Raw genomic sequence first — 24362 nt, 5'->3', positions numbered from 1 at the left:
AGCATTTTATTTTGAGTAAGCTCACCATATTCTCGCACTTCAAATTGTGTGGTATATTCCCTCTGTGGTGCGTTTTCAAATTTTGCCACAAGTTTCCATATGCCAAAGCTATGAATATAACATAAAACAAGTTACATGTTTAGAATATCTTGGACCATTACAAACAATATACCCAGTGAATTAATTCAGTGGACCTAGCATCACATATATTTTTATATTAAGTGCAAGTGTGCTAAGTAGAGTGTAAATGTGACATTTATATACACATATAAATAGTGAAAAATAGGCACCACTCTCTTAACACATCTTTTGAAAAAGTGCCACAAAGTCAAAACATCATTGTCCACACACAAGCAAACGCTCATGCACCCTCACTAATTAGGACTGTTTGTCGCTGGCACTGGCTGCGTAGCTGGAAAGAGGACATAGCAGGACACATCAGAGGACGTTCATGCCTTTCATCAGGAAGTACTATGTTGGACTAAATGCATTATCACCCGATGCGCCCCATCCTTTCTACTATGGTATGGTTGTATGGGGAACTGGATGGCTCTGAGCATTGGCATCTGTACTCCCGTCCTGAATGTGTGGCTGCATTTCATCTTGGTGGATGTAGCTGGAAAGAGGACATAGCAGGAAACATCAGAGGACATTCATGCCTTTCATCAGGAAGCACTAAGTTGGACTAAATGCATCATCACCCGATGCGCCCCATCCCTTCTACTATGTGGTATGGTTGTATGGGGAACTGGATGGCTCTGAGCATTGGCATCTATACTCCCGTCCTGAATGTGTGGCCGCATTTTATTCATGTGGATGTCCTCAGGGCATGGACAAAACGTGTAGGGATGGGGCTTTGGCACTGACATCATCACGCATGCACACTGGACTAGGGAGTATGCTGAGTTGTTTTTATGCTGTTTGATTTCTTTCTTCATCCGTGAGTACAATTCCTTTGTAAAACATTGCTTGGTACTGTATATAGTACAGTAATGTACTATGGTTCTTCCTTTTTTCTTTCGTGGTAAACCGGGGCTTACACTGAGGCTGTAAATTTGGCATGAGCTCAATCATGACCTCAATTTGGGCTTGCATCATCTGATATCTGAGGCTACTGTTTAAATGGGTGGAGGAGCTGAGAAGCTGGCTGTCCTTGCTGCAGTGGGACCAGGTGACCGTTTGGCGGTGCCTCATGCTTAAGTGCTGTTAACCTCTTAAGTTTGGAGTCAGAATTTTTGATAACCAACAGAGCTTTATGTTTGGTGAAGGAGCATCCTGTTTTTTTTTTTCAATCCCCTTGTGCACTGGAATAGACCAGTTCACCTAAAGAGAATTACTTTCTTAATACTGAAAATGTTTACACATAGCATTTAATCAAAGCAATTTTCAGATACATCACCTGAATACTGCATAAAAAAGGCAACATTTTGAAGATCAGTAAGAAATAATTGATGCAACAATAAAAGGGTGAATTGTTCACAGCCATGGATTTTAGTCAAGAATCATGGCATAGGTCGAAGGAGAAAGGTGGAGAACTGTGTAACTTAAGCTGAAGCTAACCTAATCTTAGATGTGATCTGGACTTTATAGCCCTGGATTCCCACCCACCTTCTAATGGGCCTTTTGATGGCACTCTATCCTGAAATTTGTGCCTTTATTACTGTTTAATGCAGTGTGCTAAGAAAACATGTAAATGAACTACAGCGAAAGGTCATTAAGGCTGGGTTCACACTAATGCAATGCCAGACATCGCATGTGATTCGCACAGCATTGCTCTGCACATCACATGCGATGTCTGTGCGATGCTTATTCAGCCATACAGTTTGTATGGCTGAAATTGCATCGCATTTGGACTAAAATGGTGCAGGACCCTTTATTTAGTCTGTACTGGAATCTGAACACATGGTCAGACCCATGTGATCCGATTCCTATCGGATTTCACAGTTCGCACTGCATTCTGCCAACTGATTTGGGGGTGTCCACTAAACATCAGTGATGGACGAACATCGGCCGGGGCGGTTCGCGAACACCAGCCGCAAATTTTCTCAAAAGTCTGCGAACCGCGAGTTTGCGGCGGGCCCCATTGACTTTAATGGGAGGCGAACTTTAAAAACCTTTAGGTCATATTTGCAGCCACAAAAGACGTACTAGCTGTGCACAAGTAGTCCCAGCACATGGACAATGTCATAACAGAAGTATTGCAATCGAAAAAGTTGCCCTAAATTTTTTATTTATTTTTTTTACAGCAAAAAATATATATATATTTTTTTTCATAAATCAGCCAGAACTGACAGCAGCCGGTAAATACATTGTCTAATACATATAGGGTCCATTCACACATCTGTAAAATGGGTCCACATCCATTCCACAATTTGGCGGAACCTTTACAGACCCATTGATTTTCATTTCCAGTCTGAAAAATTAGGCATTCACGGGATAAAGACGTGTCGGCCATTCCAGGCCCCAAAAATTAGCCCACATGCATTTACCTGACAGCTAAGAACGTAGTATTCTGTGGCTGAAGGTACATTAGGCATTCACAGGTAACAGAAGTAAGTGTCGGCCAGTATTGGCCCCAAAAAATCGGATTTTTGTAAGATCTTACCGTAAAATCCTTTTCTCTTAGCTCATTGACAGACGTAGTCTTCTTGATTCACAAGAACTGGGTTATGTTGTCTCCGCAGGAGTAGGACTAGGCAGAAAGAAAAAACGTTCTGGCTCCACCCTAGGGGCAGTCCCAGAGGGTATATCCTCCCTCTCTCTGCTACAAGGCATCAGTTCTGTCACAAAGCAGCAACAGGGAATTTAACCCAACCCAACTCAATGATAGAGGGGCGGGTACTACGTCTGTCAATGAGCTAAGAGAAAAGGATTTTACGGTAAGATCTTACAAAAATCCGATTTTCTCTGTCGCTCATTGACAGACGTAGTCTTCTTGATTCACAAGAACTGGGACATCCAGAAGCAGTGCCACAAATGAGGGGTGGGATTGACAGAAATCAAAATCCAATCTAGAAGGCTCAACCGGAGCCAACCAGAAGTATCAAAGGACTCATCGAGTAAACAGATGAGACCTACCCCACAAATCCTCGAGGTAGACCAACAGTCTCCTCAAACAGTGGCCTGCAGGAACCTTGCGGCCAGAAGAGGCATCTGACGATGCCATCACATAAACCTTATACAATATTGTAAAGGTATGAACCGACGACTAAACAGTCGCCTTGAAAACCTGAACCACTGACGCCTGATGGCGGAAGGTCCAGGAAACTCTAAGCGCCCGAGTAGAATGCGCTTTAACAGGGAACGGGGGATCCCGACCCTTAGATAAAATAAGCCTATACCACCGTCTGTCTGATCCATCTAAAGATGGTCGCAGCAGAACAGGCAACCCCTTCTTAGGGCCATCCGTGATCACAAACAGTGAATCCGTCTTACAAATTGAATCCGTAGTATTCAAATATATCCTGATCGCCCGAACTACATCCAAGGAATGCCATGCAAATTCTCGAGGATGATTGGGCTAAGGACATAGGAAGGACAATACACTGTCCTCATTCAATGAAACTTTGAAACCACCTTAGGAAGGAAGGATGGATTCGGATGAAGAACAACCTTATCCCTATGAACCACCAGATCTGGGGAACAACAGGATAATGCAGCCAGTTCTGACACCCTGCGTGCAGAAGTGATAGCCACCAAGAAGGCCACCTTCTGGGATAAAGTAAGCAAGGGAATCTCCCTTATATTTTCAAAGGGAGGTGTCTGAAGAACCGACAGCACCAAATTAAGATCCCAGGATGGTAACGGCGCGTGCACTGGCGGAGCCAGGTGTCGCACCCCCTGTATGAAATTCCGCACCAAGGAATAAGTAGCCAAAGGCTTCTGAAAGAAGATAGCAATGCTGAAACCAGACCCTTGATAACACTCAAGGCCAGCTTCTGCTCAACTCCCTGTTGCAGAAAAGCCAATATTCGGGCTACCGAATACAGATGTAGATGGAACCCAAGGGATTCACACCACACAATATAAGACTTCCATGTACGATGTTAATCTTTCTGGAAGTCGCTTTCCTTGTTTTAACTAAAGTAGGAATAACTGAAGCTGACAATCCCTTGTCCTTCAGCACCTGGGTCTCAATAACCAGGCCGTTTAAAAACCAGCGATCGTAAAGCAGGATGGAAGATCGGTCCCTGAGACAGTAGATCCTCCCTGAGAGGAAGTCTCCACGGGACGTCCGCCACCAGTCTGACCAAGTCGGCGTATCAAGCTCGACGAGGCCAGTCCAGAGCTACCAGGATTACTGGAATTCCTTCCTCCTCTATCCTGCGAAGAAGTCTTGGCTGTAACCCAAGAGGAGGGAAGGCATACATTAGCTGGTATTGCCCCCACGGGGTGACCAGTGCTTCTGCGGTCTCTGCTAGAGGATCGCGGGAGCGAGCCACGAATCTCTGTACTTTTTCTGTTGAATCGTGATGCCAACAGATCCACATCCGGGGTGCCCCAACGTAGGCACAACTGGTGGAAAACTTCTGGATGGAGGGACCATTCCCCCTGATCCGGAGTCTGACGGCTGAGATAATCTGCCTGCCAATTTTCCACCCCCGGAATGAACACCGCAGAGATAGCTGGAACAAATCGTTCGGCCCAGCGAAGAATGCAAGCCACTTCCTTGGCCGCTCGGACACTCTTGGTGCCCCCCTGGTGATTGACATAAGCTACGGCCGTGGCGTTGTCCAACTTGATCCGAACCGGGCTGCCCTGGAGCTGCTCGGTCCAGTGAATCAGACAAAGTCTGATCGCTCTCAGTTCCAACACATTTATCGGTAACCTGGATTCTTCCGGGGACCAAAGTCCCTGAACGGATAACAGACCGAGAATTCCTCCCCATCCGGATAGGCTGGCATCCGTGGTCACTATCGTCCAATATATTGGCAGAAATGACTTTCCCTGGCTGAGTATCGGAGACTGAAGCCACCAGACCAGAGAGTCTCTGGTCTGTTTGCTCAATCGGATCCGATAGTCCAGAGATTCCGGATTCCGATTCCATCTGATAAGAATCTCTTGCTGAAGAATTCGGGTATGGGACTGGACAAATGGGACTGCTTCGAAGGAAGCCACCATCAAACCCAGAACCCTCATGCAAGTCCGAAGGGAAGACCAGCTGTTGGATAGTAACAACTGGACTGCTGATTGAATCTTCCGGAGTTTCCCTACCGGAAGGAAAACTCTTGTCCTGAACGTGTCTAGAATTAGACCCAGATATTCGAGCCTCTGGGTGGGAACCAGAAATGACTTTTGCTGGTTCACCAGCCACCCGAATTCCTGTAAAGAAATTATAGTAATTTCTAGGTTTTGTAGCAGGGTCTGAAGAGACTCTGCATGAAGCAGGAGATCGTCTAGGTAACCTAGAATCGATATGCCTCTTTGGCGCAGTAGTGCCAACATTGGGGCCAACACCTTCGTGAAGACCCGAGGAGCCGTGGCGAGACCAAAAGGTAACGCCACAAACTGATAGTGGTTCTCCCTGCGAAAATGGGAATGTGAAGATAGGCGTCCTAGATTCTATGGACGCTAGGACATCCCCTGAATGGAGGAAGGCTGCTACTGGATTCCATTTTGAATTTTCTTATGTTGAGAAAGGAATTGAGTGCCCTTAAGTCCAGAATTGGACGCACTTTGCCCTCTTTCCTGAGTATTGTAAATAGGTTTGAATAAAACCCTAGAAAAAACGTTCTGTCCAAGGAACGTGGACTACCACTCCTTGTTGTAGTAAATCCGTGACTGCTCTCCGCAGATCTTCTAAACGATCCGGGGATAGTCGGATATTGGAAGGGAAGAATCGCGCCGGTGGGAGAGATCGAAACTCGATCTTGTACCCTGATCTTATGATTTCGCAAACCCACTTGTCCGGGATTCTGGAAAGCCATGGATCCGGGAACCGGCGAAGACGTCCCCCCACCCCAATTATGGGTGGGGGCGCACCTTCAGGCTTTGGTCGACTTATCTTCAGGTCTGGAGGGGGCGGGCTTTTGCTTGCCCGACCAACGTCCCCTGAAGCCTCCTGAAGGAGCTTTGGAGGACTTAATTTTTTCACCCGAAAAAACTTTTTGTGAGCAGAGAAAGAAGGCCCTCGTCTTTGACGAGTTCCTTTACCCTTAGCATTTTGCGGTAAAAAGGTGCTCTTTTCACCCGTGAGATCCTTAATGATCTCATCTAAGTTGGCTCCAAATAAACGCTCTCCTAAAAAGGGGATATTAGCCAATGCTTTTTTGGAACCTTGGTCGGCTAACCAACCTTTTAGCCACAGTGTACGCCTGAGAACCACTGCTGAAACTGATGCTCGCGCCAAAAATGGAGTGGCGTCTAACGCCGCATCACACACAAACTGTAACCCCTGTATCATCTGTTCCAACAAATCTGATACCGCCTGGGGGACCTCTTCTAAGTCCCGGCGTAACCATTTGGTCCATTCGGTTACAGTCTGCAAAACCAGCCCAATAGCAATTATTGGTCTGAAAGCTGATCCAATCAAGGAAAAACGTGGTGTGAGACATAGTTTCTATCTTGCGATCCACCGGATCTTTTAAAAGACGGAGCGTCTTCTAATGGAATAACCGTGGCTTATTCAATCTAGCAATTGGTGAATCCACCACAGGTGGTTCTGTCCATTTCTTAATGAGGGTTTCCTCAAACGGATAACGTCTGTTAATGCGTTTGGAAATAGCAGAAGTGCGTTTTGGCAGACTCCATTCTTCTTTGATTGGATTGCCCAAACATTTGGGCAATGGAAAAACCTTCGCCACTTTGATGCGTTTTTTAGTCCCAAAAGGGGATTTCAGTTTCAGCTATTTCCGATGGAGTACCCTGTAATCTTAAGGTTTCTTGAACAGATACAATGAGTGTGTTTACCAACGCTTCCTCTCGGGCTATGGCTGATGCCGAAACATCCTCCTCACTGTCTGAAGAGACAGTACCCGAGCCACCAATCCCAGATGAGGTACCTGCAACTGCAGAAATAGGCTCAGATTCTGAATCCGAAGTTTCAGATAAAATGGGGTTAGGCGGGGGCTTGCGCCCTGTCCCTGACAAGCCACTTCCACCCGGGACACAAAAGTTTCCATAATAGCTGACAAGGATTCAATTGTCAGTGGGGTGCTGGAGGATCCTGCAGACCCCTCGAAGGGATCTGGTGGAGATACATGAGTGGCAGGGTCCATGTTAATCCAGGACATTTTGCCAGTAAAAAAGAAAAAAACATCTTTTTTTTTTTTTTAAAATAAAAAATACCTCCTTTTTTTTTTTTTATGTGTATCCCCCTAGCGCAATAGCGCCCCTCAGAGTACTTGCTTCTCTATCCCCACAGAGAGAGAGAGGGACCCTCAAGGCTCACCACCCGATGCAGAGAAGTTTCCAACCAACTGCAGTCAGCGTCTGTCTTTTACAGACTGGAAAGATCTGTGTTCGTTTTCCCGGGTAGAAGGACGTGGCTCCGCCCCCTGTGTACGCCTTCCGGCGTTCCCAGCTCTCCACGAGGTAGCTGGGCTCATCAAACATGGCCGCCCCCATACAGGAGACAATAGACTCCAAAAACATGGCGGCCGGCGTGACCTGAGGACATTCATGCACCCGGTCTACGGCAAAATGGCGGCAGACTGCCGAAATCGTTTTTCCCAGCACATCCACCTGCATCTCTGCTAAATGGCGGTTTATCGATCTGCAGGAGGTACACTACAATTAAGGTAGGATTATACCTCCTATGTCTGCAGTAATACTACAGTCTCCTGGGTAGAGTGTTAGCTCTCAAACCAAGTCCACTTCCCACCAAACACATGCTGTATTTACAAGGGGGACTTTTAGTGTCAGACAGATACTGACCATGTATGGAGGGGCCCATAATTCATACTGCCTCATAACGAGGAAAAAAGGGAACGTTTACTCACCATACCGAACCGACAGGCACCCTCTCTTCACAATACCCTCTCCACCGGGGTGGGGGGTTGTGGACCACTCCGGACGCCTCGACTCTCTGGTTCCTGGCGTCCAAGCGAGACTTTTAACTCGCAAGGTCAGTCCCTCCAAAGGGACTCCGTCGCGGCCGACCCAGCGCGGAGCTCTGGTCTGCACGCGCTCGTAGGCAGAAACCGGGGTGACCACTGGATCTCAACATCCAGCCCGTCTCCCGGCCCCGCATACTTACTTGAATGTGTCGCGGCCGACCAAGCGCAATGCAATGGTCTGCGCGCGCTCGTAGGCCGGCTGGGGTGACCACTAGTGTCGCCCAGTCCGGCATATTTGCTTGAAGATCTCACAGGAAAAAACACTGGAGAAAACTACCTAAAAAAAATATTTTTTCTAAAAAAAATCTTGGCAGGACCAGAGATCCCAGCAAGGAACTTAGGTCCTTACTCCTGACTAGACAGAAAAAAACTGATGCCTTGTAGCAGAGAGAGGGAGGATATACCCTCTGGGACTGCCCCTAGGGTGGAGCCAGAACGTTTTTTCTTTCTGCCTAGTCCTACTCCTGCGGAGACAACATAACCCAGTTCTTGTGAATCAAGAAGACTACGTCTGTCAATGAGCGACAGAGAAATTAGCCCACATGGGTTTACCTGACAGCTAAGAATGTAGTATTCTGTGGCTGAAGGTACATTAGGCATTCACAGGACACAGAAGTAAGTGTCACCCAATCCAGGCACCAAACATTAGCCCACATGGGTTTACCTGACTGCTAAGTACGTAGTATTCTGTGGCTGAAGGTACATTAGGCATTCACACAGTATACAGAAGTAAGTGTCGGCCTGTATAGGCTGCAAAAATTAGCTCACATGGTGTGAACGGACAGCAAAAAACTTAGTTTTTGATGGCTAGAGGTACGGTAGGCGTTCACAGTACACAGAACCGTAAGTGTCGGCCTGTATAGGCTCCAAAAACTAGCTCACATGGTTTGAACTGACAGCAAAAAACTTCGTTTTTGATGGCTAGAGGTATGGTAGGCATTCACTGTACACAGAACAGTAAGTGTCGGCCTGTATAGGCTACAAAAATTAGCTCACATGGTTTGAACTGACAGCAAAGAACTCAGTATTTGGTGGCTGGAGGTACATTAGGCATTCACAGAAAAAATAATTGTCGGCCCTGAAAGGCCCCAAAAATTTGCCATTCAATGGACATGAAATGCCTTTTATGCCGCTGTATGTAGCGAAGCCAAGGACCAGGAATTGTTGTGGGTGGAGGAATTTCGATGAAACCTGGTCTACTGGTCACATGTGTTGAATTCCTCAGAGATCCATGCCTCATTCATTTTTATAAATGTGAGGTAGTCTACACTGTCATGAGCTAGGCGAGTGCGCTTATTGGTTACGATGCCCCCTGCTGCGCTGAACGTCCTTTCGGACAGGACACTGGATGGGGGGCAAGCCAACATTTCCATTGCAAATTGTGCAAGCTCTGGCCAGAGGTCAAGCCTGCCCACCCAGTAGTCCAGGGGTTCATCACTCCTCAGAGCGTCCACATCGGCTGTTAACCCGATGTAGTCGGACACCTGACGGTCTAGGCGTTCCCTCTTGCTGGATCTGGAGTACAGCTGTCGATGGTTCGGCTGAAAGAAGGATCTCATATCTGAAGTGACCAAGACATCTTCCAACTGCCCTCTCTCTTCTTGCAGGCGCTGTTGGATTGCTGCCCGCAACTGTCTAACTGGAAATTCCTCTGCCAGCGCACGGAAAAGCAGAATGCAGCATTTCCGGCAGCAAGGCCGGGAAGTGCTGCATTCTGACCGCCCTGTGATTGTGGGAACATTTCAGTCATTTTGTGTTTGTACCGGGGGTCTAAGTACATTGCCACCCAGTACTGGTCCTTGGCCTTTATGCGTTTTATACGGGGGTCCCCCTTAAAACACTGCAGCATGTAGGCCCTAATTCCCACTAAACTGGAAGCGGTATAGTGGCCTGCTTCCAGCTCATCATCCAGGATAATGTCATCCTCGTTCTCCTCCACCCATCCACGGATAACACCAGGGATCCCAGAAAGGTTTAAAGCATGGTCTTCTTGCTCCTCCTCATCCCCCCCAGCACCATTCTCCTCCTTTGACTCCTCTTCAGACTCCTGCTGTTGATTTGTCTCAGATGGAGTAGCACCCCCTGGGAATTCATTCAACATTGCGACTTCCTGATCTTCCTGCTCCTGCTCCTCGACGGCTTGATCAATGACACGACACAATGCACGCTCCAGAAAGAAGGCATAAGGTATGATGTCACTTATGGCGCCCTGGTCGTGACTGACCAGTTTGGTGATCTCATCGAATGGCCGCAGAAGTCTGCATGTGTCCCGCATGAGCAGCCACTGCCGAGTTGAAAAAAACCCAAGCTCCCCAGAACCTGTCCTGCCACCGAGTTTGAACAGGTAGTCCTTAACTGCACGTTTCTGCTGGAGCAGCCTATCGAGCATATGCAACGTTGAATTCCATCGCGTTGGGCAGTCACAAATAAGACGCCTAAGGGCCAGGTTGTGTCGCCGCTGAATCTCAGCAAGGCGAGCCATGGCTGTGTAAGATCTTCGGAAATGGCCCGAGATTTTCCTGGCCTGCCGCAAGATGTTCTGGACCCCAGGGTATTTGGCAACGAATCGCTGCACCACCAAGTTCAGGACGTGTGCCATGCATGGCACGCGTGGTATTTTGCCCTGTTTCAGGGCACTCAGCAGATTGGCACCGTTGTTGCACACCACTTTACCAACTGACAAATTCAGCGGTCTCAGCCACTGATCTGCCTGTGAACGCAGAACTGAAAGGAGTGCAGGACCAGTGTGGCTCTTGGCTTCCAGGCACAAAAGACACAGCACAGCATGGCAACGTCTCACCTGGCATGTGGAATAGGTTCTGGGGATATTGGGCGGCGCAGGAGAAGAGACGGTAGCAGCGGAAGAGGAGGAGTCAGCGGAGGAGGAGAGGGAGGATGGAGGAGGAGGAGAAGAAGAGGCAGGCCTGCTTGCAATCCGTGGTGGTACAACTAAATCTACACGGGTGCCATGGGTTGCATGCTTAACGGCCGTCAGAAGGTTCACCCAGTGGGCAGTAAAAGTGATATACCTTCCCTGCCCATGTTTGCTAGACCATGTGTCTGTGTAGATAACACGCCGCTTCAATCTGTGGTATTGGGTGGCCACAGGTTTATCACACCAGTTCTATAAATAATTGGCCAGTATCTGTTGTCAATGTGTGTAGCACAGTTAACACAGCAAAAGAGGCCAAATTTTTGCAGGACTAAAATACAATCTTAGAAAAGTATACTGTTAAATAACACCCCGCTTCAATATGTGCTATTGGGGGGGCCACTGGTCTATCACACCAGTTGTTCAAAAAATTGGCCAGTGAGTTTGGCACTGTTTGTATCAGAGTTAACATAGCAAAAGAGGCAATATTGTTGCAGGACACAAATACACTTATGAAAGTATACTCAGATTACACCCCACGTCAATATGTGGTATTGGGGGGCCACTGGCTTATCACACCAGTTGTTCAAAAAATTGGCCAGTGAGTTTGGCACTGTGTGTAGCAGACTTCACACAGCAAAAGAGGCACTTCACACAGCAAAAGAGGCAATATTGTTGCAGGACACAAATACACTTATGAAAGTATACTCAGATTACACCCCACGTCAATATGTGGTATTGGGGGGGGCACTGGCTTATCACACCAGTTGTTCAAAAAATTGGCCAGCGAGTTTGGCACTGTGTGTAGCAGACTTCACTCAGCAAAAGAGGCAATATTGTTGCAGGACACAAATACACTTATGAAAGTATACTCAGATTACACCCCACGTCAATATGTGGTATTGGGGGGCCACTGCTTTATCACACCAGTTGTTCAAAAAATTGGCCAGCGAGTTTGGCACTGTGTGTAGCAGACTTCACTCAGCAAAAGAGGCAATATTGTTGCAGGACACAAATACACTTATGAAAGTATATTCAGATTACACCCCATGTCAATATGTGGTATTGGGGGGCCACTGGTTTATCACACCAGTTGTTCAAAAAATTGGCCAGTGAGTTTGGCGCTGTGTGTACCAGACTTCACTCAGCAAACTAGGCAATATTGTTGCATGACACAAATACACTTGAAAAAGTTTACTCAGTTAACACCCCACTTTAATATGTGGCATTGGGGGGGGAGCATTTGTGTAGCACACCAGTTCAAAAAATTGGCCAGTGAGTTTGGTGCTGTGTGTACCAGACTTCACTCAGCAAACTAGGCAATATTGTTGCATGACACAAATACACTTGAAAAAGTTTACTCAGATAACACCCCACTTTAATATGTGGCATTATACAAATAATTGGCCAGTAACTGTTGTCACTGTGTGTAGCACTGTTTATACAGCAAGAGGCCAAATTTTTGCAGGACTAAAATACACTCTTAGAAAATTATACTATTAAATAACACCCCACTTCAATATGTGGCATTGGGGGGGGGGGGGGGCACAGGTTTATTACACCAGTTCTACAAATAATTGGCCAGTAACTGTTGTCACTGTGTGTAGCACTGTTTATACAGCGAGAGGCCAAATTTTTGCAGGACTAAAATACACTCTTAGAAAATTATACTATTAAATAACACCCCACTTCAATATGTGGCATTGGTGTAGCACACCAGTTCAAAAAATTGGCCAGTGAGTCAGGCGCTGTGTGTACCAGACTTCACTCAGCAAACTAGGCAATATTGTTGCATGACACAAATACACTTGAAAAAGTTTACTCAGATAACACCCCACTTCAATATGTGGCATTGGGGGGGGGGGCAATTGGTCTATCACACTAGTTATAATAAATTATAAGTGCTTTTGTCACTGTGTGTAGTGTTGCTGCAGAAACGCTGACCACCACACCTGTCACAATGCTGCACAGTGCACAATAATAGTACTAATCCACTATAATATGCTTTCTACAAAGTATATTATACTGTGTTCGCAAATTTGGCAGGTAGCGAACAAGCAAAATTCGCCGCTTACCGACCGCCGGGCGAACCGCAAAGGCCATCTCTACTTAACATAGACACCCGCAGCAGTTCCTAGAGAGCAGTGTGAATGGCCTGCAAGACAGATGTGATGTGGGAACCTGCACAGGTATTGCGCTGGTTCCCGCATCTCACCAGTGTGAACCGATCCCGAGGACTGTGTATTGTTTACAAATGGCTTTCACAGCCATAAAATATTAGATCAGATATCAAACAGCTATGATGTAACATGCAGTTATTGTGGGGGCGCACTGGAGAATGTGTGCAGCTTTTTATACAATTGTGTCCATTGGATGGATCAATACAGTATAGGCCCTGATTGAAGAGTGCAATGTTTACCTACATCTCCTTGATGGTTAAACTGATATGAAACTGAGGACATGATCAAAAGAAACGCAAACTTACCTGACCAGCTCTGGGAGCTTCACTGTGAAGGCAAATATTCCATTCTTTATTAAACGAGTGTCCTTATTCACAATTATACCTTCAGGATTCTGTAAACATGAACATTAATATATTTTTCTATTTCTCACTCTTCCTCACAAATACAAATGTATATACTCACATGTACACCATTTTACATATTGTATTGGTTAAGTGAATGTGACTTGTGAATTAATACATATTATAAACATAATAAAGTATCATACGCCATGCCTGCTGTAAAAATAATTCAAAATCTGGAGCTGAGTACACATACACACATATATATATTTTCTTTTTTTAACATTTTCTTGTGAGTATAAATCTAGGTTTGTTCCACATACTTAAAGCGGTGTTCCAGCCTCCCCCTCCAAAAATTAAAAGTCAGCAGCTACACATACTGTAGCTGCTGACTTTTAATATTAGGACACTTACCTGTCCTGGAGTCCAGCGATGTCGGCACCGCAGCCGATGTTTCCATCGGCTGTCGGGTGCCGCCGCCATCGCCGGTAAGGGAACCCGGCAGTGAAGCCTTGCGGCTTCACGGGCGGGTCCCTACTGCGCATGCGTGATGCATGCTGCACATTCAGATTGGCTCAGCGGGGGGGGGGGGAGGAGGGGGCCAAACTTCAGAGTAACAGTGTCACAACGCCGTCTCCCGGAAGTGGGGAAGGGTACCTGTTAAAAACAGGTACCCTCTCCCCCCTGAAAGGTGCCAAATGTGGCATTGGAGGGGGGGGGGGGAGGAAGCAAATGAGCAGAAGTTCCACTTTTGGTGGAAATCGGCTTTAAATCCACTTACTGTTCACTACCTCTACTGCAAGTCTGTTTAAAGCAGAAATTACCCTTTCTGTAAAATGATACCGTATAATACTAAGATTCGTTTCCTCCAGCTAGTTTGAGGTCATATCCCAGCAGTGGCGGCTGGTACTCAAAATTTTTGGGGGGGGCGCAAAAAGAAAAATGTAATAGGTATTGCTTTGCGGCAAAAAACGCGGTAAAAAATTGCGTGACTTTGAGGTCATGGTACAGGCATGGCCCAGATGGTATAGGCATGGCACAGGTGATGGTACAGGCATGGCACAGGCATGGCACAGATGATGGTATAGGCATGGCACAGGTGATGGTATAGGCATGGCACAGGTGATGGTATAGGCATGGCACAGGTGATGGAATAGGCATGGCACAGGTGATGGTATAGGCATGGCACAGGTGATGGAATAGGCATGGCACAAGTGATGGAATAGGCATTGCACAGGTGATGGTACAGGCATGGCACAGGTGATGGTACAGGCATGGCACAGGTGATGGTATAGGCATGGCACAGGTGATGGTATAGGCATGGCACAGATGGTATAGGCATGGCACAGGTGATGGATTAGGCATGGCACAGATGATGGTATAGGCATGGCACAGGTGATGGAATAGGCATGGCACAGGTGATGGAATAGGCATGGCACAGGTGATGGTATAGGCATGGCACAAGTGATGGAATAGGCATTGCACAGGTGATGGTACAGGCATGGCACAGGTGATGGTACAGGCATGGCACAGGTGATGGTACAGGCATGGCACAGGTGATGGAATAGGCATGGCACAGATGGTATAGGCATGGCACAGGTGATGGAATAGGCATGGCACAGATGGTACAGGCATGGCACAGGTGATGGTATAGGCAGGGCACAGATGGTACAGGCATGGCACAGGTGATGGAATAGGCATGGCACAGATGGTATAGGCATGGCACAGGTGATGGAATAGGCACGGCACAGATGGTACAGGCATGGCACAGGTGATGGAATAGGCATGGCACAGGTGATGGTAAGGTCATGGCACAGGTGATGGAATAGGCATGGCACAGATGGTATAGGCATGGCACAGGTGATAGAATAGGCATGGCACAGATGATGGTATAGGCATGGTACAGGTGATGGAATAGGCATGGCACAGATGATACAGGCATGGCACAGGTGATGGTATAGGCAGTGCACAGATGGTACAGGCATGGCACAGGTGATGGAATAGGTATGGCACAGGTGGTATAGGCATGGCACAGGTGATGGAATAGGCATGGCACAGATGGTACAGGCATGGCACAGGTGATGGAATAGGCATGGCACAGGTGATGGTAAGATCATGGCACAGGTGAGGGAATAGGCATGGCACAGATGGTACAGGCATGGCACAGGTGATAGAATAGGCATGGCACAGATGATGGTATATGCATGGCACAGGTGATGGAATAGGCATGGCACAGATGGTATAGGCATGGCACAGGTGATGGAATAGGCATGGCGCAGATGATGGTATAGGCATGGCACAGGTGATGGAATAGGCATGGCACAGGTGATGGAATAGGCATGGCACAGGTGATGGTATAGGCATGGCACAGGTGATGGAATAGGCATGGCACAAGTGATGGAATAGGCATTGCACAGGTGATGGTACAGGCATGGCACAGGGGATGGTACAGGCATGGCACAGATGGTATAGGCATGGCACAGGTGATGGAATAGGCATGGCACAGATGATGGTATAGGCATAGCACAGATGATGGAATAGGCATGGCACAGGTGATGGAATAGGCATGGCACAGGTGATGGTATAGGCATGGCACAGGTGATGGAATAGGCATGGCACAAGTGATGGAATAGGCATTGCACAGGTGATGGTACAGGCATGGCACAGGTGATGGTACAGGCATGGCACAGGTGATGGTACAGGCACGGCACAGGTGATGGAATAGGCATGGCACAGATGGTATTGGCATGGCACAGGTGATGGAATAGGCATGGCACAGATGGTACAGGCATGGCACAGGTGATGGTACAGGCATGGCACAGGTGATGGTATAGGCAGGGCACAGATGGTACAGGCATGGCACAGGTGATGGAATAGGCATGGCACAGATGGTATAGGCATGGCACAGGTGATGGAATAGGCATGGCACAGATGGTATAGGCATGGCACAGGTGATACAATAGGCATGGCACAGATGATGGTATAGGCATGGCACAGGTGATGGAATAGGCATGGCACAGATGGTACAGGCATGGCACAGGTGATAGAATAGGCATGGCACAGATGATGGAATAGGCATGGCACAGGTGATGGAATAGGCATGGCACATATGGTACAGGCATGGCACAGGTGATGGTATAGGCAGGGCACAGATGGTACAGGCATGGCACAGGTGATGGAATAGGCATGGCACAGGTGATGGAATATGCATGGCACAGATGGTACAGGCATGGCACAGGTGATGGAATAGGCATAGCACAGGTGATGGTAAGGTCATGGCACAGGTGATGGAATAGGCATGGCACAGATGGTACAGGCATGGCACAGGTGATGGTATATGCATGGCACAGATGGTATAGGCATGGCACAGGTGATGGAATAGGCATGGCACAGATGATGGTATAGGCATGGCACAGATGATGGAATAGGCATGGCACAGGTGATGGAATAGGCATGGCACAGGTGATGGTATAGGCATGGCACAGGTGATGGAATAGGCATGGCACAAGTGATGGAATAGGCATTGCACAGGTGATGGTACAGGCATGGCACAGGTGATGGTACAGGCATGGCACAGGTGATGGAATAGGCATGGCACAGATGGTATAGGCATGGCACAGGTGATGGAATAGGCATGGCACAGATGGTACAGGCATGGCACAGGTGATGGTACAGGCATGGCACAGGTGATGGTATAGGCAGGGCACAGATGGTACAGGCATGGCACAGGTGATGGAATAGGCATGGCACAGATGGTATAGGCATGGCACAGGTGATGGAATAGGCATGGCACAGATGGTATAGGCATGGCACAGGTGATAGAATATGCATGGCACAGATGATGGTATAGGCATGGCACAGGTGATGGAATAGGCATGGCACAGATGGTACAGGCATGGCACAGGTGATAGAATAGGCATGGCACAGATGATGGTATAGGCATGGCACAGGTGATGGAATAGGCATGGCACAGATGGTACAGGCATGGCACAGGTGATGGTATAGGCAGGGCACAGATGGTACAGGCATGGCACAGGTGATGGAATAGGCATGGCACAGATGGTATAGGCATGGCACAGGTGATGGAATATGCATGGCACAGATGGTACAGGCATGGCACAGGTGATGGAATAGGCATGGCACAGGTGATGGTAAGGTCATGGCCCAGGTGATGGAATAGGCATGGCACAGATGGTACAGGCATGGCACAGGTGATAGAATAGGCATGGCACAGATGATGGTATATGCATGGCACAGGTGATGGAATAGGCATGGCACAGGTGACGAGTCAGCACTTCCCTGGCTGAGACACTTACCTGGCGACGGCTCGGCTCCCGGCGGTGGCTTCTCCCCCTCCTCGCTACTCCGACGTCCGTCCTCTTCTGCTCGGCTCCCGGCGGCGGCTTCTCCCCTCCTCGCGACTCCTCTTCTGCGGCGGCGGGAAGCTGACCGGGCGGTGACGGTGAGTGACTGATGCACGCACCGGCACCGCCCCCAACGAGGTCAGCATGGATGTCCTTAATCATGATTGGTCCAGGCTGGAGTCTGGACCAATCATGATCCAAGACATCACAAAAGGGGGGTGGTGTAGCGCAGTGCTCTGCGCTACAGTTACGCCCCAGAAGGCCGCCTCTCTGCGCCTCTGCGGGTGGAAAACCCCACCCCCCATAGGCACCAATGAGGCGGGCGCCCCTTGTGGGCAAAATTTTTTTTTTTTTTTTAATCTTTTTTTTTTCTTTTTCTTCTTTTTTTTTTGGGGTAGGGGGGGCGGCGCCCCTGCGCCCCCTATGGGCCGGCCGCCACTGTATCCCAGTGTTCTTGATTTTGGTTTCATATTGAAAATTCTGCCTTCCTGAACCTTTTTCACCCCCTTGATGTATTTAAAGGTTTCCCCTTTCCATTCTTTCCTCAAGTCTCTACATATTAAGTTCCTGAAGTCTCACCTGATATGTTTTATGCCCCAGACCTTTGTTGCTCATCTCTGGGCTTGTTCTATCTTATAAATATCTTTTGTAAGTAAAGTCTCCAGAATTGGAAACAGTATTCTAAATGAGGTATAACTAAAGATCTTTATAGAGGAATCAGGACCTCCTTCCTCCTGCTGGACACCCCTCTAGTGATGTTTCCTGGAATTCTATTCACTTTTCTCACTGCATGGCGACACTGTTTGTCCATATTATTTATGGAAACAAATATAAACTTTAAGGTTAATTACATTTTGAAACCCTGCTTTGTAATCCAGTTAAATTTTCTATTACAATTTGTAAATTGTTTATAAATTGTTACCCTTTTTTATCCTGTTGCATGTAACAAGTGAAAAACCCTTTTGCTCAGTTAGTGATATGTGAATTGATTTTGCATGTTATGCTTGGCAGAGAATTGTGAATATTTATGTAGCACTGCCCCCTTGAGGACTGCCAGATTTCACACTTATGGGTCCCCCTGAATTACCATTAGCAACCTTGACATGCACAGTCTCTCACTTTTCCTCTTTGGCTCGTCCAATATTCAGTCCAGGGGTATGTAGTTGTTTTTGGGTTTTATTATAAATTAGGGTTGGGAGCAGGGAATAGTGGGATACTCCGAATTAACTATGCACAACATTGGAGGACTTCTATCTTTTGGTACAGTCAGGCTGTTGATCCACCTTGCCAATGAGGTGAATTTTTAGATTTAACCCCCTCCCATCCGCGCTACAGCCTATATACGGCTGCAGCGCGGACTCGAATTTTCGGGAGGCCGTTTTTAAACGGCCTCCAGTGACACGCCCCCCCGCGCGCTCCTGCGAGCGCGCATCGGGGAGAATCTGTGTCGGCCGTGTCCCTTGGACACGGCCGATCGCAGATCGTGGTGAATGGCCATTCACAGCGGCCATTCACCACGTGATCAAGCCGTCCAATGAGAGATGATCTCATATGTAAACATATGAGATCATCTCTCATCGCCGGCGCTCCTTCCTCACACAGACACTGCAGTGTGAGGAAGGAGGGGGAGCCGACAGCCGCTGGGGACACAGAGACATGTAATCAGGGCACTGATCACCAGTGCCCTGATTACTAAAGGTAAAAAAACCACACACATTGCCCCCCCATCAGTGCCCACAGTGCCCCCATCAATGCCCACAATCAGTGCCCATAGTGCTGCCAGTCAGTGCCCATCAGTGCCTGCTCATCTAGGCACTGATGAGCACTGACTGGCAGCACTATGGGCACTGAGTGTGGGCACTGATGGTGCTGCCCATCAGTGCTCATCAGTGCCGCCCATCAGTGCTCATCAGTGCCACCTGTCAGTGTCCATCAGTGCCACCCGTTAGTGTCCATCAGTGCCGCCTATCAGTGCCCATCAGTGCCACCCGTCAGTGCCACCTCTCAGTGCCCAGCAGTGCCACCTCTCAGTACCCAGCAGTGCCACCTCTCAGTGCCCAGCAGTGCCGCCTATCAGTGCCGCCTATCAGTGCCGCCTATCAATGCCGCCTATCAGTGCTCATCAGTGCGGCATATTAGTACCTCCTCATCAGTGCCCATAAGTGCCACCTCATCAGTGCCCATAAGTGCCACCTCATCAGTGCCCATAAGTGCAGCCTATCAGTGCCCATAAGTGCAGCCTATCAGTGCCCATCAGTGCCGCCTCATCAGCGCACATCAGTGAGGGAGAAAAATTTATTTTCAAAATTTACTCGCAGAAAATAAGAAAAACTTTTTTTTTTTTTTTCAAAATTTTCTGTCTTTTTTCTTTTTTTTTGTAAAAAATAAAAAACCCAGAGATGATTAAATACCACCAAAAGAAAGCTCTGTTTGTGTGAAAAAAATGATAAAAATTTCATATGGGTACAGTGTAGCATGACCGCGCAATTGTCATTCAAAGTGTGAGAGCGCTGAAAGCTGAAAATTGGCCTGGATGGGAAGGGTGTTTAAGTGCACAGAAGGCAAGTGGTTAAGATTTAAGTCTCTTTTCTAAGATGACTTGATGAACTAAGGTTATCTTCAGTACACTCTCCTCACTGACTATCCTACTCCTTGGGTGGCCCCCCTCAGGTCAGGCCCCTCGACACGAGCCCCTGTACTCATAATACTGTTTTTCTAGGGTCTCCAGTGTCTCCCCCTCAGTCACCTCTCCTGGACCTCTGGGTTAAGTTCCGTTCCTCTGGCCTTTAGGACGACTTCCTGAGGCCACGTGCCACTTCTACAGGGGAGGCCGCCACCTTCCTCCGGGACTCTGCTCTTCAGCCAAAGACCCCACAGCACATGTGCTCCTGGCTTTCATACAGTATCCCAGAATGCACCTAGGCCACCTGCCCCTGCCATTCACCAGGACTGTACCAAAGCCTTTGCATCCATTTGCCAGGTTTCCTCCCACTGTCCAACAAGCCTCCCTATTGGACCAGTGTGAAACACTCTCTAGACATAATGAATCACATACTGAGCACAATGAGCAGACCTCACTAACAGATTCATTGGCAGGCAGCAATATAGATTTGCTCCTCTGATAGGCAGACAGAGCCAAAAACGATACTCTCTCACTAGCACCTACCTAGGAAGTTGCTACATTTACATTAAAGTGTATGTTCAGCCCAAACTTTTTTTGCTGTCTCTGTCCTAAATCTGTTAAATCAAATTGGGCCTTTCATTTGTTTGCCACAAAATAAATACTCTTAAGCCAACAAATAGATGGCATTAAGACATGTTTTGAACAGTGCCACTCCCAGTCACTGTGCCCTAGAGCATTTGATGACAGTGCTTTATACATTTGTTTTAAATGGATATAATCTTTATCTCATGCAAAGCATACCTCTAACAGGATTATAACTTCTCGTTCTTTAGGATCCAGGTTCTTATTAGTTGAAAAAATTCTGTAATTGACTGAAGAAAAAATAAATTCACATATTAAAATTAAATAATAGACAACCCCCCCCCATCCAGACATCCAGACCCACATTATGCTCTGTCCCATGCTGCATTAATTGCATGATTTGTGTCAGTTATTAGCCTAGAGCACGGGTGTCAAACAAGGCCTAAGGGCCGAATCCGGCCCACCAGGCCATTTCATGTGGCCCTCACACCCCTCTTGCAGCTTTTCCCCCCCCCCCTCCCCCTCATCTCTGTCCCCACCGTGTTTTAGAAATCAGCAGCAGAGAGAAGGACACCTCCGCCAGATCTTGCGCTTCTCTGTGCTGCAACACAGAAACTCATGTCCAATGCCCCACACTGTCTCAGCAGTTAGTAGCAGGGAGGGCAGAACTGCTCCTAGAGATCCTGCACCTCTCTGTGGCTTGTCCTAGTCTCCACCTCCCCTAGTCTCAGCATTCAGCAGACTCTGGTCCTCCTCAAGACCCTGCATTCTCTGCTTCCCAGCTCTGCCCCTAGCTTCTTCCTGGCAGCAGCACATAGTAAGGGGTGCACTGTAATTTAAGGGAGTGTGGGGACTCATGACTTCTGATGGTGGGGAGAGCTCTTGACATCTGATTTTAGGGAGGGTAGGGTGCGCTGGAAATCTAGTCTTACAGATGCAACTGGCCCTTTGAGGACAACCATAATGCTGATGTGGCCCACGATGAAATCGAGTTTGACACCCCTGTCCTAGAGTTTTCAAAACCAAGGACAAGCGTAATAAAAAAAAATCTACCCCATTCTTTAAGGCTGACCCTCACATAGAAGACAGACTTTCTCCCAACAGCTCCACCATAGCAGATATTGTTTCTTTGGTTATCTATGTCTAAATACCTTTATTTTGATTGGTGCCGCTGCTTCCGATGTGGAACCATCAGCCCCACTGCCTACTGGAATGTCACGTCACACATCCCAGGAGGAAGGGATTCAGTTAAGAACAAGGTCTCATGGGACTTGCAGACTTTACAGTATCTCACAAAAGGGAGTACACCTCTCACATTTTTGTAAATATTTTATTATACATTTTCATGTGACAACACTGAAGAAATCACACTTTGCTACAATGTAAAGTAGTGAGTCTACAACTTGTATAACAGTGTAAATTTGCTGTCCCCTCAAAATAACTTAACACGCAGCCATTAATGTCTAAACCGCTGGCAACAAAAGTGAGTACACCCCTAAGTGAAAATGTCCAAATTAGGCCCAATTAGCCATTTTCCCTCCCCGGTGTCATGTGACTTGTTAGTGCTACAAGGTCTCAGGTGTGAATGGGGAGCAGGTGTGTTAAATTTGGTGTTATCGCTCTCACTCTCTCATACTGGTCACTGAAAGTTCAACATGGCACCTCATGGCAAAGAACTCTCTGAGGATCTTAAAAAAAAAAAAAATTGTTGCTCTACATAAAGATGGCTTAGGCTATAAAAAGATTGCCAAGACCCTGAAACTGAGCTGCAGAACGGTGGCCAAGACCATACAGCGGTTTAACAGGACAGGTTCCACTCAGAACAGGCCTCGCCATGGTCGACCAAAGAAGTTAAGGGCACGTGCTCAGCGTCATATCCACAGGTTGTCTTTGGGAAATAGACATATGAGTGCTGCCAGAATTGGTGCAGAGGTTGAAGGGGTGGAGGGTCAGCCTGTCAGTGCTCAGACCATATGCCGCACACTGCATCAAATTGTTCTGCATGGCTGTCGTCCCAGAAGGAAGCCTCTTCTAAAGATGATGCACAAGAAAGCCCGCAAACAGTTTGCCAAAGGCAAGCAGACTAAGGACATGGATTACTGGAACCATGTCCTGTGGTCTGATGAGACCAAGATAAACTTATTTGGTTCAGATGGTGTCAAGCGTGTGTGATGGCAACCAGGTGAGGAGTACAAAGACAAGTGTGCCTTGTCTACAGTCAAGCATGGTGGTGGGAGTGTCATGGTCTGGGGCTGCATGAGTGCTGCCAGCACAGGGGAGCAACAGTTCATTGAAGGAGCCATGAATGCCAACATGTACTGTGACATACTGAAGCAGAGCATGATTCCCTTACTTCAGAGACTGGGCCGGAGGGCAGTATTCCAACATGATAACGATCCCGAACACACCTCCAAGATGATCACTGCCTTGCTAAAGAAGCTGAGGGTAAAGGTGATGGACTGGCCGAGCATGTGTCCAGACCTAAACCCTATTGAGCATCTGTTGAGCATCCTCAAACAGAAGGTGGAGGAGCGCAAGGTCTCCAACATCCACCAGCTCCGTGATGTAATCATGGAGTGGAAGAGGACTCCAGTTGCAACCTGTGAAGCTCTGGTGAACTCCATGCCCAATAAGGTTAAGGCAGTGCTGGAAAATAATGGTGGCCACAAAAAATATTGACACTCTGGGCCCAATTTGGACATTTTCACTTAGGGGTGTACTCACTTTTGTTGCTAGCGGTTTAGACATTAATGGCTGTGTGTGGAGGGGACAAAAAATTTACACTGTTATACAAGCTATACACTCACTACTTTACATTGTAGCAAAGTGTAATTTCTTCAGTGTTGTCTCATGAAAAGATACAGTATAATATATTTACAAAAATGTGAAGGGTGTACTCACTTTTGTGAGATACTGTATATGCAAAGACAAGCCATTGCTCTCTGGCAGGTTACAAACATCTGGTAAAGACCTGCTAGTGTGTCTGTGCATGTGCAAACAGAAATAAGATGGTGGAACGCTAGGAGAGGGTGCATGGAGAACCTCACCAACAATTAAGACAATGCTAAACTCCATGGACAAGACACTAGTATTCCCAGAGACAGGGACAATTGTTGCCTGGCTAAAACTTGTTTCAGCCAGGTAGAGCGAAGCCCCTCTTTTATTCCTAGTCAACAATCTGACACTAATGCGTAACCCTTGCCCTAACACATCTCCTAAAATAAACCCTAAAAGGTAACTATTACCTAACATTTACTATAACCCCAAAATTACCGTAACTATACCAGGCAATTTTCTAGCTATTTCAATCACTTTCAGCTTTCAAAAGCAAGAATTATCG

The 24362-nt window shown here is 47.4% G+C and overlaps 1 protein-coding gene across 1 annotated transcript in view; it reads right to left on the bottom strand.

Annotated features, from left to right (window-relative positions):
* The window catches only part of LOC309555844 (complement C3-like), a 362933-nt gene that overhangs the window by 301447 nt on the left and 37124 nt on the right, over nucleotides 1-24362 (bottom strand). The window contains exons 4-6 of the mRNA XM_082258010.1: nucleotides 21242-21312; nucleotides 13415-13503; nucleotides 26-108 (exon numbers count right to left, since the gene is read on the bottom strand). Of these exons, the coding sequence (XP_082114136.1) occupies nucleotides 26-108; nucleotides 13415-13503; nucleotides 21242-21312 (243 nt within the window). The remainder of the gene's footprint in view (nucleotides 1-25; nucleotides 109-13414; nucleotides 13504-21241; nucleotides 21313-24362) is intronic.

Source organism: Pelophylax lessonae, assembly GCF_965119305.1.
Source record: "Pelophylax lessonae genome assembly, chromosome: 1".
Classification (NCBI taxonomy): domain Eukaryota; kingdom Metazoa; phylum Chordata; class Amphibia; order Anura; family Ranidae; genus Pelophylax; species Pelophylax lessonae.
Note: the sequence above shows the minus strand (reverse complement) of the source record. Positions and strands in the feature narration are given on the sequence as shown.